Raw genomic sequence first — 17861 nt, forward strand, 5'->3', positions numbered from 1 at the left:
AGGCCAGTTTGGCTGAAATGACGAGCGCAAAACAGGGAGTGATGTTCAATAAGTCTGGAAAAGTGGCTGAGAGTCAGATTGTAAAGGATTCTAAATGCCAAACAAAGGTGTTTATATCTTACCCTTGAGGCAATTGGGAGCCATGCAACGGAATGATATAGTCAGACCTAAACATAAGAAATATCACTTTGACAGCTATGTATAGGAAGGGAGGAGAGAGGAGGGGATGGGAGGGGGAGAGGAGAGGAGAAGGGATCATTTGATTGCTGAGGTAAGCTCCCAAAGGAGAAGGGAAAGGATGGGATAAAAGACTCAAACAGAGTGGTTGGTCTTGAAGTGAGAAGGTGACACAATTCAGAGACTGGAGCTAAGGAGAAGAGGATGGCAATTTTTGTCAAGGGATTTTGAGATGTAAAATAGGAGGAAAAAATGAGCTCATGGGAAATGGCCATTATTTTCTCATTGAAGTATAGTAAGAGGGAGGAGGAAGGGGGCAATGCTGGAAGGTTGAGGAGAAAACAAAAGTTTTTGTTGTCATTCAGTTGTTTGTATCTTACTGTTCATGACCCCATCTGGGGTTTTCACGGCAAAGATACTGGAATGGTTTGTCATTTCCTTTTCCAGATAATCAGTTAGGGAAAAGTAAAAGGATTGTCTTGCTTCAGAGAAGGGATGGTATGCAATTGCATATTAGATGACATATAAATTATATAGTCTCTCTTTTTAAAAAAAAGTATGTTAACCATGGCATCTGACTTTGGTATGAGCCAAACATTTTTAAGAATATCAATAAAATAGAAATTTTAAAGACAAGAAAGCATCATGGAAACAGTTCATCTTTATAAAAATATGTGTACAAAACCAAAAACTGCTGCGGTCAAGATAATTTCAGAGAAATCAGTGATGATGAATCTTCATGATTAATTTTAATAACCAAAGTAAATGCTGTCCATAATTAATATTAATTGTAATTAATATCATCCATCATCTTTTAATTATGTTATTAATCAATTACATTAATTGCCATAATCATTCTAAATTATAATGCTACTAAGATGTTAACAGGCAGCTCCAATGGGAAAATATAATCCTTAGGCAGAAGTGCCTGACCAAAAAAAGAGAATGTATTGTGAGTCCAAACTGGAACTTGTAGATAATCTAGCTGCATGGGGCATCATTTGCCACTTCCTAAATCTCCCTGGTAGCAAGACACACAGGTACCATGAGATTTTGTCAAGGAGCCTAAGGTTGTTCAGCAGAGATGGTGTCACTTACAAGAGTGTATTGTGTTTATAAGAATAGCCTCACATCCTGAGAGTGGTTTCCATACTAGATGAATGGGACCCAAACTAACTGCAGGGTAGGGCATCTGGGTGAAGTTGAATGATTTGAGAATTGTACAAATACCTATGGGCTTACTACAACAATTTAGCATTAGACAGCTATAATATCATAAAAGTATGATAAAATAAAATTAGAACAATAAATTAATTGATTAACATTAAATAAAACAAAGAAAAAAGTAAAAACAGTCTCTGCTTCAAAGAGTTTACATTCCAAATAGGAGAGACAACATTTACACAAACAAGTATATATAAAAGATACATACATACACATATACACACATATACCATATATGTGGTATGTATATATACCATGTATATAATATATATATATATATATACACACATACCATATATATGTATGGTATAAAAGGTAACGGGCATATATAAAAAATATAAAGTATATAGAAGGTAACCTTAGAGGGGACCAAGTTATTAAATCCTCAAATATAATACATAGACCATTAGTGGAAATTTTGAAAAAGGAAAAAATATTAAGGAAAATATTAGAAAGGGCTATTTTACACCAAAGGAGTAAATTCTTGAGCTCATTACCAGTGCAAAATATAAAGGTATTCAAGAATTTAGACACTTAATGGATAAAACCTTGTTGTTGTTCTTCAATCATTTCCAAATCTTCGTTGACCCCATTTGTGTTTTTCTTGGCAAAGATACTGGAATGAGTTCCTTCCCTCATTTGTTTTACAGGTGAGAAATTAAGGCAAACAAGGTTAAGCAACTTGATCAGGGTCACATAGCCAGTAAGTGTCTGAGGTCAGATTTGAACTCATGAAGATGAGTTTTCCTGATTCCAAGCCCAGCACTCTATGCACTATGGTGCCACCTAGCATCCATCATGCAGTTTTAAAGGAAAGCTGCAGCTATTTGGAGCATATATCCAATCTCTGCAGGTTGATTTCATGGAGAACAGCTATGTCTCTCACAGAGCATCCTTTGATGCCACCAGCAGAAACCAGAATGTGTGCTAGAATTTTCACCAAGCATGAAAATTCTTGTTTTCATATTTTTTATATTTTCAGAAGAATAAACTATTTGTGTTGTATTTTTTTTCCTAAAGACAGTCCTTTTCACCATGTTACCTTGCAACAAAATATTCTTCCAGCTGTATGCATTTGCAGTTTGATGATCTGATTCCCCTCCCCCTTCCCTGCCTAAACTTCCATCTCCTCTCAATTCTCCTATTTCTGTCACAGGCCCAATCATTCTTCTAGTCACCCAGCTTCTTGGCCAAGGAGTTAGCCTCAACACTTCATTCTTACTGGCCCTGCCCCCAAACTCCACCACTTCTTTCATTTCTCTTTCCTTGCCATCTTTGGCATCTGTCCCCTTCTCTCTCCTCAAACCACAACCACTCTAGTCAAGGTGTTCATTCACTCCTTATTTGAACTGTTGCAAAAGCCTCCCGATTGGTCTCCCTATATTTGGTCTCTTTCCTCTCCAACCTGTCCTCTATGCAGCTGCTAAATTAATATTCCTGAAACATGGGTCTGCCTGTACCACTTTACTCACCAGGCTCAAGAAGCTTAAGAGGCTCGCCATTACCTTTGGGTTAAAATAAACCACTCTGATTGACACTGAAAGCCCTTCAGAATCTGACTCTAAGTTTACTTGAACGGTTGATTACATTACTCCTAGCTCCCTTTCCCCCCTCCCCCCATATACTCTGTGTTTCAACCAAGTCAACCTATTTGCTGTTCTCCATGTGCCCCATTCTATTTCTCAACTCTTTGCATATGCAGGTTGTTTCCCATGCTTGGAAAGTTCTCCCTCTCACCTCTTGTTTCTTGGAAATTCTTGTTCCCCTCAATCTTCAGCTCAAGAATCATCTTCTTCAAGAGGTTTTTTCATTATTGCCATGTCTATTAGTCCCCTATTCCCAGCATTATGTATTTATGTATTTATGTATAGTGTATATATATATATATATGTATATACATATCTGTGAAAGTATATTTGTATCCTGTACTTAATTGTCTATAAATATGAGGTCTCCCGCTATTAGAATGTAAACTCCTTGATAACCCAGAAGTTACCAAACGGTATATATCCTTTGACCCACCTATACCACTATATGCCTATAGTTTTTTTGTTGTTGTTAATTGTACTTATTTGTTTTTTTAAATAAAAGTATTTTGTTATTTTCCAGTTACATGTAAGGATAGTTTTCAACATATGTTTTCATAGGATTTCTCTCCCACCCTCCTCTCCAAGATGGAAAGCAATCTGATATAGGTTATATATGTACAATCACATTAAACATTTCTGCATTAGTCATATTGTGAAAGAAGAAACAGAGCACAAGGGAAAAACCTCAAAAAAGAAGGAAAAAAACAGCCCCAAAGTAGTAACAGTATGATTTAATCTGCATTCAGAATCCACAGTTCTTTTTTCTGGATGTTGAGAACATTTTCTATCATGAGGTTTTTGAAATTGTTCTGGATCATTGCACTGCTGAGAAGAGCCAAGTCTATCACCATTGCTCATCACACAATGTTGCTGTTACTGCGTACAATGTTCTCCTGGTTCTTCTCCTCTCAGTCAGCATCAATCCATGTAAGTCCTTCCAGGTTTTTCTGAAATCTGCCTGCTTATCATTTCTTACAGCACAATAATATTCCATTACATTCATATACCACAACTTGTTCAGCCATTCTCCAATTGATGGGCATTCCCTTGATTTCCAATTCTTTGCCACCACAAAGAGAGCTGGTATAAATATTTTTGTACATGTGGGTCCTTTTCCATCTTCTATGCTCTCTTTGGGATATAGACCTAGCAGTGGTATTAGTGGGTCAAAGGGTATGAGCAGCCCCATAGCCCTTTGGGCATAGTTCCAAATTGCTCTCCAGAATGGTTGGATCAGAAAACAGCTCCACCAACAATGTATGTGCCTATAGTTATAACACCAAAGAAATCAATGAGGAAAATGATTCATATATACAAAGATATTGATAGCAGGTCTTTTTAAAATCATAGCCCCGAATTGGGGCAATGACTAAACAAATGATGATATAGGAATGTAATGGGATATTATATTATATATTATGCCATAAGAAATGACAAAATGGATAGATTCAGAGGAAGCTGGGCAGACCTCTCTGTACTGATACAGAGTAAGGTGAGCAGAATTAGGAGAATAATTTTATAGTGAAAAAATATTATAGAGAAAAACAACTTTGAAAGACTTCATGAGTCCAAAAGAATGTAGACGAAACGTGGCACACACATCCTTACAGAGAAGTAATGAATTTAAAATGCATAAAGACATAATATTTTCAGACATGCCTAACATGGGATTTGTTTTGCCAGAATATGCAGATATGGATCCAGGCATTTGATTTCTTTTTAACTTGTTTAATTAAGAATGTGTGGGGGGGCGGGGGGGTAACAGGAACAGCATATTAATTTTAAAATAGTTACTTGAAAAAAATTAATGTAAGCTTGAGAAAGGAGGAACTGTCTAGTTTTTGTATTTGTATTCCTAGAGCTTAGCATAGTGTTAGGCACATTTTTTTTTAACCATGGAGAAGTATAATTTTTATAGCTGTAATCTCTTATTTCAGTCTCCTCAGTGCTAGGAAGGATACCAACAAGGCTGCCACAATTAGCCCAGATGTGGTGACCAGAGTGCTCTTATGTGGGGTCCGTGGGACTTTATTCTAATGCAGACAAAGGGAACTGGATGAGTTTAGGTGAGCAAACCTCATCTGCTTTTGAATACTACCACCAAGAGGAGTTCAAATGAGTCTAAAAGAGGGGGTTGTTAGAATTTCTTGGAATTCCCAGTAATTGTCTCTTTTTATATATCACTCTAATTCTTCTGGGTGAATGGGCTGATCAAATAGACCTGCTTCAAGCTAGAATTTGTATTATCACTTTAACTTCTCTGAATAAGGATATTTCAATTTGAAAAGTGACAATTAGGCATCTAGTCACAGCACAGAACATAGAATGTGTGCCACCTGGTGGTGGTGGTGAGGAAGAAAAATGAAAAGACCTTAGGAAGGTTGATGGGAGGGTAAGGAGATATATATAACTTTAGAATGAGGTTCAATGTGAGAAGCAACTTGAGAAATCTGTCATCGTGGGCTTTATGAGAAAACAAATGATTGAAATTAACCATGGAAAAAACAATCTTGTAAACATATTGAGTTTAGGTAAAAAGTTTCAACATGACAAATTATTACAAAATTTTATAATTTCTACAGAAATGGATCTTTAAAATCTATATTATACCATTGTCCTAAGTTTTAAGGTGATTTTATGGTGCCACCACCTCTATGGTTACCTCCCATCTACCCTGTATTTATCTTATATGTTCTAAGATATAGACAATTAGATAAATGTTTTGAGATTGATATATGTATACAATACACATATATAAGATAAATACAGGATAGATGGGAGGTAACATATATGTATGTGTGCGCATGTGTGTGTGTGTGTGTGTGTATAATACACATATGTGTTGTATCCTCTGTTAGAAGGTAAGGTCCTTGACAACAGACTCTATTTTTCTTTCTTTCTTTCTTTCTTTCTTTCTTTCTTTCTTTCTTTCTTTCTTTCTTTCTTTCTTTCTTTCTTTCTTTTTGTGGGGCAATGAGGGTTAAGTGACTTGCCCAAGGTCACACAGCTAGTAAGTGTCAAGTGTCTGAGGTTGAATTTGAACTCAGGTCCTCCTGAATCCAGGGCTGGTGCTTTATCCACTGTGCCACCTAGCTGCCCTGAGGACAGACCCTATTTACTTTTTCTTTGTATGCCTAAATGCTCAGTTCAGTGCCATGCACAAAGTAACCACAAGCAAATGCTTATTGATTGATTGCTTGGTTTCTCTTATCAGTAAAAACAACAACCCTTTTTCTAGATAAATTATCCAAATAGTTTCAGTTGAATTTCAATTCCTGTTAATTGTGAATATGCATTGGTATTGAATGACTATATATATGTGTGTGTGTCTACACATAGATGATAAATAACTGGATGAACATATCTATAGATGAATAGAGACAGATAGTAGCCATGCATCCTTCAGTTTCTAGGATAGTGCAATTTCTAGGACACCTTTCATTAAACATATGATCTGATTTTTGTTTTTGAAATTCTGGCCACAGAGATTTCAGCATTACAAAAAGGATACAGGAAACTGTGGGGTAGAGGTTGGGTGGTTAACACATCTCATTTCAGAGGAATGCAGTACATTTCAAAACATTCTTAAATATTCAATTATCTATATAAAGGTTAATTCCTCGAAGTTTTCAGATGGCTTTGTTAGAGGCAAGCAACTGGTATCTACTACTTCCTGTGGCAAATACCACATTTCTCTTCCATTGCTGTAGCTTCACTGAAGCCTGGTAGCTCCCTACCCTACTCTCCTTTTGCCTCCTGATTAAAGTCCCTTGCTAGCCCTGTGAGACAGCTACCAGGACTCTGTACCAGCAGCAGGAAACAAATGCAGATTGGGAGTGAGTTTGATTCATGATTCAGAAACCATATTGCATGGAGTAAGGTCCTCGTTGGTTGCTTGTCTAGAAGTCTGAGCTGAGCTACAGGTCTGGGCTGAGAGGTAAAATAGGGAAGTGATGCAACAGAGTAGCAGGGTCAAGATGTAGAAAAGAAAGGTGAAGAAAAGCATAGGAGGAATTAATGGAGCCAGGTCTCTTTGAAGCTTTGCTTGGTGATTCTAAGGGCATGTGAAAAGACTACAACTCCTGCCCCCCCCCCCAAAGAGTAAAAGCCTATTATAAGCTACCTGTATTTGGTCTCTTCAATTCATACTTCACACTGTTATCAGATGGATTTTTCTTATGCACAGATCTGATCAGTTCACTGCTCCTCTAACAACCATGCTATGGTTCTCTTTTGCATCATGAATGAACTCAGTTGAAAGCCCTCCACCATCTGTTACCACCCTCTCTTTCTAGTCTTATTTCATACTACTGTAATGAGGTCTTTGGAGCATGCTCAGTTTGACTGGCATGGAGGGACCCCTTAAGGGAGGTTGTCTGGGCATACCCCAATCTCCTAAAATGGAGGCACTCTGCATGTCCTACCACATGGGACCCAGAACAGGTCTCAGTGGTTATTCTCTTCATCATTCTTACTGCCTACATGCTCTGTCCTGCACAGAAGGTGAGGAAGACACCCACAATGGGGGTACCATGAACTGACCTGGTAAGAGGGCAAGGTATTCCTTCCCCTGATCTCCTTCTCTTTTACCCAGGCTCTGAGAGATGTCCTGGGGGTGTTTGTTTCGGTTTCTGTCATTTGTTTTTCTCATGGGAATTGGAGTCATGATGACCTTGGCACTAGGATTCCAGGTAGGGATCCTGCTACCAGTCCTTTCTGTACAATCTGTCTCAAATCCATCCCCTCCTTGTTACTCCCATGACCCCAGCCAGCCACAAGGCTCAATGCTACATCCACTCCCAAAGCTTCAGTGCCCCAGACTACAAAAAGCAACCTCATGGTGCCAACATGGCAGATCTTTCCATACCTGGCCAGAGAACTTAGGATCAGAGAGAGTGCAAGAGGATATAGTGTGTGTAGGGTTGTGTGGCACTCCACTAAGCCTGAGAGAAAGTATTCAGTATCAAGGTGGGGCCAGTTATGTACACCGAAAAGTCCCTAGGCTGGTGTACTATGAGTTGCCTAGAATGGGAGGGGGTTGAGACACTTTGAGATCCAACCTCCAAAGAAACCACCATCAGAAAAAGACTGAAATTACCAAAGACCTCAGGAAAAGAAAACCCCCAAACCTTCAATGTATGCATATAAATCAACAGGGAGACATTAATTAAAAAGAGGAATATGGCCTCCAGATCTAGTAAAGGAGTTTAGGCATCTATGAATAAGTACTTCGAGACAAAGGAAAAAGATCCAACACTTAATGAGACAGAGGACTCTGTAGATTGGGGTGGGGTGGGGAGGGGGGAGGGACATGGAACTATAACACTCTGTTCCTGAGTAGTTTAAAAGAGAAATAAGAATTATGAGAGCAAAATTTATGGCCTGCACAGCAAAAATAATGGGCAAATAGAAAAGCCAGAATCTGCAATGGCAAATCTCACCAAAGAAACAAAAGAGAGAACAATGGATTGAGAAGTAAAAGACAATCTGGAAGAGAAATAGAAACATTCGATTTGCATGAACTCAAAACAATCACAGAACTTCAGAGTTATAAGATGGGGGGAAAGGGGGATGCTCAGATGCTGTCTAATGCAGCCCACCCCTGAATAAGAATCCTCTCTACAAAATTCCCAATGAGTGATCTGAGCAGCTCCTGAGGCATCCCATCCCCCTTTTGGACAGTGATAGTCACTAACAAGTTTTTCCTCAACACCTAAATCTACCTTTTGCAAATTCCATTCATTATTTTATTCATTCCAGTCCTGTTTCTGCTCCCTGGAGCTAAGCAGAACATGACAGTCCATCAAATACCTGAACACAGCTACCATGTTCCCCAGAAAGGGGCTAAATATTCTCCAGGCTAAATATTCCCAGAGAAACCTTTTGCATAATCTAGGTTTATAACAGGAGACATAGTATATGCCCTGGAGCCCAGCGAGTAAGGAATGTAGGCACCACACCTACTAAAAAGGTAAGTAGGTGAACAGGGGATAGAGTGCTGAGTCTGGAGTCAAGAAAATTTGACTTCAATTCCTGTCTCAGCTACTTATTAGCTGTGTGGCTCTGGACAAGTCTCTTTACCTCTCTGTGTGTGGGGATAATGTAACACTTACTTCACAGGGTTGCTGTGAGAGTCAAATGAGTTTATATATGTAAAGTACTTTGCAAACCTCAAAGGCCTACATAAATGCTAACGACGCAATACATAGAAACTTCAGGTCACAAATTGTGAATGGGGAGAACATGCTGTATGAAATTTCAAATAGTGTGGATTCAAAAATTGAATATATAAGCATATATAGTCTTATATGCATATCTCAGTTGGACTATCCATGCCTCTTCTCTCCTCTATTAGAACATATAATTGACTGGTGACGGTAGTACATATATGTATGAACTGAGCCAAGGCATTCACAATATTATGAAGTTTTAGACTTAGGAATTTTTGTGAGTGGACTAGAAGTCAAATTCCCAAATTTAGCAGCTGTTTAATTTTTGAGTCTTCTTGATAATTTAAAACAAATTTTAAAGGGATGGCATACTTTCTATCATGGGCTGGGTAACTTCATATTTAATGATTAAATATGCATTTCTCACTATAGAGATGTCTCCATTTTTGGTGACCTCAGTAATTTTTTTCCTTATATATGTATTATATATGTATATGTCTATATATATATATAAATATATATATAAAAAATAGAATTTTTTTGTTTGTTTTGTTTTGGTGAGGCAATTGGGGTTAAGTGACTTGCCTAGGGTCACACAGCTAGTAAGTGTTAAGTGTCTGAGGCCAGATTTGAACTCAGGTACTCCTGACTCCAGGGTCAGTGCTCTATCCACTGCACCACCTAGCTGCCCCTATATAATAGCATTTTACTTTTTCTGATTACATGTAAATATAGTTCTCAACATTAATTTTTTATAAGATTTTTAGTCTCACATTTTTTTCCTCCCTTTCCTCTCCCTTCCCCAAGATGGCAAGCAATCTGATATGTTATATATGTGCAATCCTGTAAACATATTTCTACATTAGTCATGTTGTGAAAGAAGGAACAGAACAAAAGGGGTAAGCCACAAAAAGTATGCTTTGGTCTGCATTCAGACCTCATAGTTCATTCTCTAGATGTGGAGAGCATTTTCCATCATGAGTCTTTTGGAATTTTCTTGGACCACTGTATTAGTGGGAAGAGCTAAGTCTATCATGGCTGATCATCACACAATGTTGCTGTTACTGTGTACAATGTTCTCCTGGTTCTACTCACTTCACTCAGCATCAGTTCATGCAAGTCTTTGCAGGTTTTTCTGAAATCTGTATGCTCATCATTTCTTACAGCACAATAGTATTCTATTATATTTATATACCACAACTTGGTCAACCATTCCCCAGTTGATGGGCATTCCCCCAATTTCCAGTTCTTTGCCACCACAAAAAGAGCTGGTATAAATATTTTTGTACATGTAGGTCTTTCCCCTTTTTAATGATCTCTTTGAGATACAGACCTAGTAGTGGTATTAAAGGGTATACACAGTTTGATTGTCCTTGGGCATAGTTCCAAATTGTTCTCCAGGATGGTAGGATCAGTTCACAACTCCACCAACAATGTATTAGAGCCCCAATTTTCCCACATATTCTCCAACATTTATCATTTTCCTTTTCTGTCATATTAGCCAACCTGATATGTATGGGATGGTACCTCAGGGTAGTTTTAATTTGCATTTCTCTAATCAATAGCAATGAAGAACATTTTTCTCAATTGGGGAATGACTTATGTTCTTATAAATTTGATTAAGTTCTTTATATATTTGAGAAATGAGACCTTTATCAGAAATACTTGCTATAAAAATTGTTTCCCATATTTCTGCTTTCCTTCTAATCTTGGTTGCACTGGTTTTATTTGTACAAACCCTTTTTAATTTAATATAATCAAAATTATTCATTTTGCATTTCATAATGTTTTCTATCTCTTATTTGGTAAAAAATTCTTCCCTTGTTCATAGATATACAGGTAAACTATTCTTTGCTCTCTTAATTTCCTTGTGGTATCATCCCTTATATCTAAATCATATACACATTTTGACATTATCTTGAGATATGCTATGAGATGTTGGTCTATTCCTAGTTTCTGCCATAGTATTATTTTCTAGTTTTCCCAGCATTTTTGTCAAATAGTGAATTCTTATCACAGAGCCTTTGGATTTATCAGACCTCTTGGTAATTTAAAATGGATAATTCCATTTCTTTATCAAATTTGGTGAATTTTTTTAAAACAAAGCCACAGTTGAAAAGGAATTTGTATGTCAGGTTTTTTGTTTGTTTTTTAACCTGTAAAAAGATATTTTGACTAAGTTGCAGACTTATGAAAATAGACTGTTATAAGGGAATTGATGGCACAACTTTGAATTTTGAATATTTGAATAGGAAACCACATACTTTATTTTTGAAAAAAAAAATGAACACCCCATTCCTACATAAAGTAGAATGGTCCCTAAACATAAAGAAAAGGGACGGGGGGAAAGTCATTCTAAAAATAACATTTTTATTATAAGATTTCCTGATTCCTGCTATAGACTTTATACCCAGCACAACTAAGACTTTGAACGACTATCCGCCAGTCATCAAGTCCCTAGTCGCCTTACAGTATAAAAATAAAAAAATATATAGTGTTGTCATATGTTCCTGAATTGGATTTTTGTCAAGGGGCCTATGTTATATAAGGAGACAAGTCAGTACAAATCAGTCATAAGAGTTCTTTCAAAGAGAAGAAAAAAACCCCACCTCTTTTCCCCCTTAGTACAAGGGATGGTGTATTTTTAATAGCTATTCAGCCACTATAAAGGTACTTTTCATTTTCCAAGCCATTAAAGCATCTATTCAATAGCAGTAGATGGTCTCTGATTTATAGAGATCTCAGGGCTCAGAGTAACAGTAACCATCCCTGTCTGCAAGTTAACTGACTAGTCGTACTCAAAGTGCAAGGAAAAGTTTTATTGAAAACTAAGAAACAAGAAAGAAGATATCAAGTCTCCTTGTGAGTAAAAAAAAAAAAAAGACAATGAATTAAAAGGGCCCCAGATTAATACAAATTTTACTTTTGTTTTTGTTTTCTTTATAATAATGGAATATAGAAAATAGATTTCATTTTTATTTTGAATTCATTTTAAAAGCATTTTAACATTCACTAAATTGCCAATTAACAGTAAATGGCCAATTAATGAATACCCTCCTTATTCCAGTCTGGATTGCCTTGATAGCCAGTTCTCTCAGTTGGGAGTATCAGATCATATGATAATAGGCCTACATTCGGAAAGGACCTTGGAGGCTATTGGACCTGAGGAACCTCAGGTCCAAGTAAAATGACTTGCCCAAAGGCACAAGGGCAGTAAGCATCAGAGGCAGGATTTGAACCCAGAGCCAGCAGTCTTTCCAATGTTCCCTATTGCCTCCTGGTCTTTCTTATGCATTTTGATGTTATAATAATAAATTCCAGATAAATAACAAAATAGATTAACAGTGCCCATTGCTCTTTATGCATTAAGGTTTTACAGGCTTACCTTGATTTAAACAAATACAATTAAGGAGGTGATTACTCATTCTACAAAAAGTATTCACCTTGGAAGGAGTTTTAGGGTATTTCACAAGCCAGACCCTTGAGTGTGTTTAAAACACGACTAATTTTAGAAAAATCCTATTTACAGACAACTTTCCAGTAACACATCTGTTGTAATGTGAAGTAATGTATATCTGCATCTGCGAGCCAGGCAAGGACAACACAGAATGTTCAAATTACATTTCTAAGGATAAATTTAGCATCACCCAAAGTTTGCTCCCATTTTGAACAACACTTGGATACTGATTGCTGCTTACCTTGACCGCCCCATTTTCATGCATGGTGATACAATTGTTGGCATCTTCTGAGAGCTGATATAGGGCCTGGGCCGTGGCCCGGTGGACGTTTGTGTCTTTTGATCTCAGGTACCGTACTAATGGAGCCACCGCTTTGTGCTCTCCAAAGGCAATTCTATTCCTGCCCCACATACAGCAACGAGAAATAGCTTCAGCTAGATGCCGCCTCAGTTTATCATTATTCTGCACAGGGAAAATGGATACAGATGTTACAATAGCACCGTTTTAGGGAATTTCTAAATCTAACTCTAAATGCTTTGACTGGTTAGAGGTACACGGCTAATATGGCCCAAGGATGTGGTATTGTTCTGAAAAAATTTTTTCTTAATTGGAATAGCTGTATTTTTCATGTTTCAGAAACATTATACAAGTGTACAAATCCACAAGAGATAGCTAGGTGGTGCAGTTGGATAGAGCAGTAGGCTTGGAATCAGGAAGATTCATGTTCATGAGTTCAAATCCAGCCTCAGATACTAGCTGTGTGACCCTGGGAAAGTCACTTAACCCTGTTTGCTTCAGTTTCCTCATCTGTAAAATTAGTTGGAGAAGGAAATGACAAACCACTCCAGTATATTTGCCAAGAAAACCCCCAAAAGGGGTCATGAGGAGTCAGACACAACTGAAACAACTGAACAACAAGAACAACATAGCTTTGGGAATCACTTGCAGAGAGATTACAATTGAATCCATGGAAAGAGATGAGATCAGTTGGGGGGAAATTGTAGAGAGAGATGAAAAGAAAGCCCAGTAAAGAGCCCTGGGGGATACAAATGGTTAGGGACATCTTAAGGTAACCTTGTGCTCACTTCCACACCACAATAAGATATTCACATAGGAGATTTTTAAAGAATAGACACAAAGGTCGTTAGCAACTTTGCTTAAAAAAAAAAGAGAGGGCACTATTTTACAGTACATATACTATAAGGGAGGGAGGTAGAGGAAAAGGCTGAAAATGATAGTAAAATGAGGTTTGGGGAATAACCTGAGAATTTTAATCTTTGAACCATAGATGTTTTAGGAGAAATATGGGGGGGGGAATCAAGGAAATCAAGGAAAATCCAGAATTTTATATAAAAATGAATTGCCTAATTGAATGTTAATATTTGAATTGTGAATATCTCCAAGTCTTAATCATTCATACAATCACAGACTACCAGGGCTGGAAATAGACCTATAGAAACTGAGGCCCCCAGGGAGGTTAGTAACAAATAATAATTGTAGCTACCACTTATGTACTGCTTGAGGGTCTATAAAATTATGTATATATTCATATTTATAAATTATATATTCATATACAAATTACATATATTCATATATTCTCCTTTGAGTTATCCAACATCACACAGATAGTGGGCATCAGGGGCAGGCTTTGAACCCAGAACCTCTGACTTCCAGAGCCAATATGTACTTTCTACTTTACTAGTCTGCCCTGACTTAGAGATCATGTACTCTAACCCTTCATTTTTCAGATGGTAAAACTAAGACCCAAAGATACTAAGGGATTTGCCCAAGGTTAACGGCAGATTCAGGACAACATTTCCGGGTACAGATTCCTTGTTTTTTTCTTCTTTCTTGTGGTCCCTTCATTTTCCCATATTGTGGCTAATTCATTGTGTGAAAGCTATTGTTAAAATTCAATATTTGTATTATCTGTGGATTTTATTTATTCAGGTCAGAATTTCATCTCATTTATAGTAGTGGTGGTGTTGGGGAACTGACTGAAACAGTGATTTCATTGGTATAGAAAAGAACTCCCATTGATAGGGATCAATATCACTGGGAAGTTTATAGTCTTAGCTGCTTGGAACCCTGAGAAGTTAAAGAATTTTATTAGGATCTTGTAACCAGGAGAATTGAGAGTGACCTTGAAGCTCACAGAGTTGACTCCTCCAAGGTCACACATACAGTCAGGATCTGAATCCAGATGTTTCTAGCTCCAAGTTGAGAACTCTTCCCATTCCAACAGAATGCTTCTCAATGCATCAAATCATGTTATTGTAAAGGCAGGGCTAAAGAGCTCTGAAACTTTAAAGGTGTCCAGCACAAATAAAAGTATGCTTATCATTTGCCAAACATTTGTGTCAAGTGACACATTTACTTTTTATGGTATTGTTCTGGCAAAAACTGAATGAATAAAAACCATTTAAGACCTTACTATTTTCTTATCACTGCTGGGGATGATCGTGGTGGTAATGAGGATGAGGATGGTGATGGTGATCGTGGTGGTGGTGATGGCCAGAGAATTTATATATCTCTTTAAGGCTTGCAAAGCACTTTTAGTCTGAAATCTCATATGATCCTCATAATAAAGCTGTACAGTAAGTGCTATTGTTATCACCATTTTACAGATAGGAAAACAGAGACTGACGAAGGTTGCTCATGGTCCCTTAACTAGTGACTGAGACAAGATTTGAATTAAGGTCTTCCTGATACATTACACCACCAATGAACCACCTATCACAATATAAATATGAGCATTTTATTCCAAAAAAACCCACACCTTTGGGTGTGGTTTCAGATAAAATAATCAAAAGAAATTTCTTTGGTTTGACTGGATTTTTGTTCAGAAGTGCCACAGATGTAAGCGTTTAGGGTGAAAGAAAGAAACAAGATTTAAGTACCTTCTTAATTAAGCATTTTACAAATAGCATCTCATTTGATCCCCACAACAACATTGTAAGGTAAGTGCTCTTGAGGTAACTGAGGCAAATAGAAATTAACTGACTTGCCCACAGTCACGGAGTTCGTAAGTGTCTCAGACCAGATTTGAACTCCTGTCTTCTTGACTTCAGGCCCAGTGGGCTATCCACTGTACTGCCTTGCTGCCTCTAATGGAGTGGGATTTTATTTACAATACTACCCTGGATTATTCATGTGAATGGATACCCCAATGTGACTCCATTAGGACAACGCTCAGTATAATTAATGCGTTACTTACTGTATTTGCAAGTTTGGACAACAAAGGGACAACACCATGATCTGTTATAACTGCTAAATTTTCTTGATCCTTTGCTATATTGGTGATTGCAGCACATACACTTGCTAAGACTTCCTTGTTTTCTGATTTTAGTAAATTGACTACAAGTTCCAGGCCACCAACAAAGGAACGAACCATTTCTCCAGCATCCTAAATGAAAATGAAAATCAATGTTCATGGATACATTAAAAATTTTAAATAGAGATGTGTACTTTTGGGAAGTATGGAGGGAAGGAGTCAATTTGCTTTTACTGTTCTGTAATTGGGTTTTTCCCCCCAATCTCAATTTTATTTTATTTTTTTCCATTTGCATGTAAAGATAGTTTTCAACATTTATGTTTATAAGATTTTGAGTTCCAAATTTTTCTCCCTCCTTCCCTTCCCTCTCCCCTCCCCTCTCCAAGACAGAAAGCAAGCTGATATAGGTTATATATATATATATATATATATATATACAATCATATTAAATATATTTCTGCATTAGTCATGAAATGTGAACAAAGAATCAGAACAAGGGAAAAACCTCAGAAAAGAAAAAAAGTAGAAGTAGTATGGTTCAATCTGCATTCAGATTTCACAGTTCTTTGTTCTGGATGTGGAGAGCATTTTCCATCATGAGTCCTTGGAAATTGTCCTGGATCATTGTATTGCTGAGAAGAGTTAAGTCTATCACAGTTGATCATCTCACAATGTTGCTGTTACTGTGTACTGTGTTCTCCTGGTTCTGCTCACTTCACTCAGCATCAGTTCTGTCCTGTCATTGTTATTGTTGTTAGTAGATCCTTATCTTTCAATACCTCTGTGATCTCACTGAGGTGGGTACTCCCATGGCCTGATTAGAATCATTCAGGCTTCCTCATTCTATAGAATGGCTGTTCATGGCTTTGCACAAATGCTTGGCAAAGAAGCTGCCCAACATGTTGGAGGTCTTTCTCTACATTTCTTTACTTTCCTGACTGTCTCTTGCTGCAAAGGCTATCTTTTTATCACTAATACTCAGTGATGCTTTATGTTCATGAGTCATGGAATACCATAACATCCAAAGAATCAAAACTGTAGGTAATCAAAAAGACCATGATATACCATTTGGGCTCAAGTAAGTAGTAGCCCATGACACCAATTATGAACTATGTGCCTGAATTTATGGATCTGTGATTTTTTAGATACTTTTCCACTCCCAATGATTTCAGTCCTCCTAGAGTTGCCTGAGGCACTAAGGGATTGAATAAATTGTCCCAAGTCCTAAACACAGCTATTGCGGGAACTAGGACTTGAATCCAGGTGTAGTATTATATCCATTATATCAGAGATGTCAAACACCAGGGCAAAAGCCTGCTGCAACACTCCTGAGTGTGGTCCAAACTGATTACAATGCCATTGGGAAATATTAACAAAATTAATACAAATACAATAAACATAAATGATGTTAAGTTGTGGTTTTCTAAGTCAATCTATAGCCCATGAGGATCCCTACGTACAGTTTGGTGGTCCCCATTTCTATGTGAGCTTAACACCACTGCTTTGTACCATACTTTCTCTTCTAGAAGAAAAGAAGATGGTCCGATAAGCAGCAAGAGTCAGTGATGGACAGAGAGTTGTACTAGTATCTACAAAATTTAAAATGTAAATTATTAATAGATAATAAATGGTTGAGCACTTACTATGTATAATCTATAATTATATACATTTATATTTATATTAAATAGAAAATTTTAAACTCCTATATCCTATAAATACATGAGTGTGATCCTCACACCAGAAAAAGCACATCACAAGTGAGAACGAAAGATGTCAACCATAAGAACAGGGAAGACAGAAGAAATGTCTTAAGGATGTACTTAAAGCAGCAATATTTCCAGCAAAACAAAGTCAATGTCAACTAAGTATAAAATGAGACATCTCTAGCTACTAATGCTATGGTGAAATGAAGCAAAGGTCTGGTGGCTACTGAAGGTGGCATTTACTATGGATGGGCCTTCTCACATTT

At 37.3% G+C, this 17861-nt stretch overlaps 1 protein-coding gene across 1 annotated transcript in view; it reads right to left on the reverse strand.

Moving 5' to 3' along the window:
• The window catches only part of ODAD2 (outer dynein arm docking complex subunit 2), a 204246-nt gene that overhangs the window by 48379 nt on the left and 138006 nt on the right, over positions 1–17861 (reverse strand). Inside the window, exons 17-18 of the mRNA XM_043965032.1 lie at positions 15836–16024; positions 12859–13080 (exon numbers count right to left, since the gene is read on the reverse strand). Coding sequence (XP_043820967.1) covers positions 12859–13080; positions 15836–16024 — 411 coding nt within the window. The remainder of the gene's footprint in view (positions 1–12858; positions 13081–15835; positions 16025–17861) is intronic.

The sequence above is a fragment of the Dromiciops gliroides genome, chromosome 5 (assembly GCF_019393635.1).
Source record: "Dromiciops gliroides isolate mDroGli1 chromosome 5, mDroGli1.pri, whole genome shotgun sequence".
Classification (NCBI taxonomy): domain Eukaryota; kingdom Metazoa; phylum Chordata; class Mammalia; order Microbiotheria; family Microbiotheriidae; genus Dromiciops; species Dromiciops gliroides.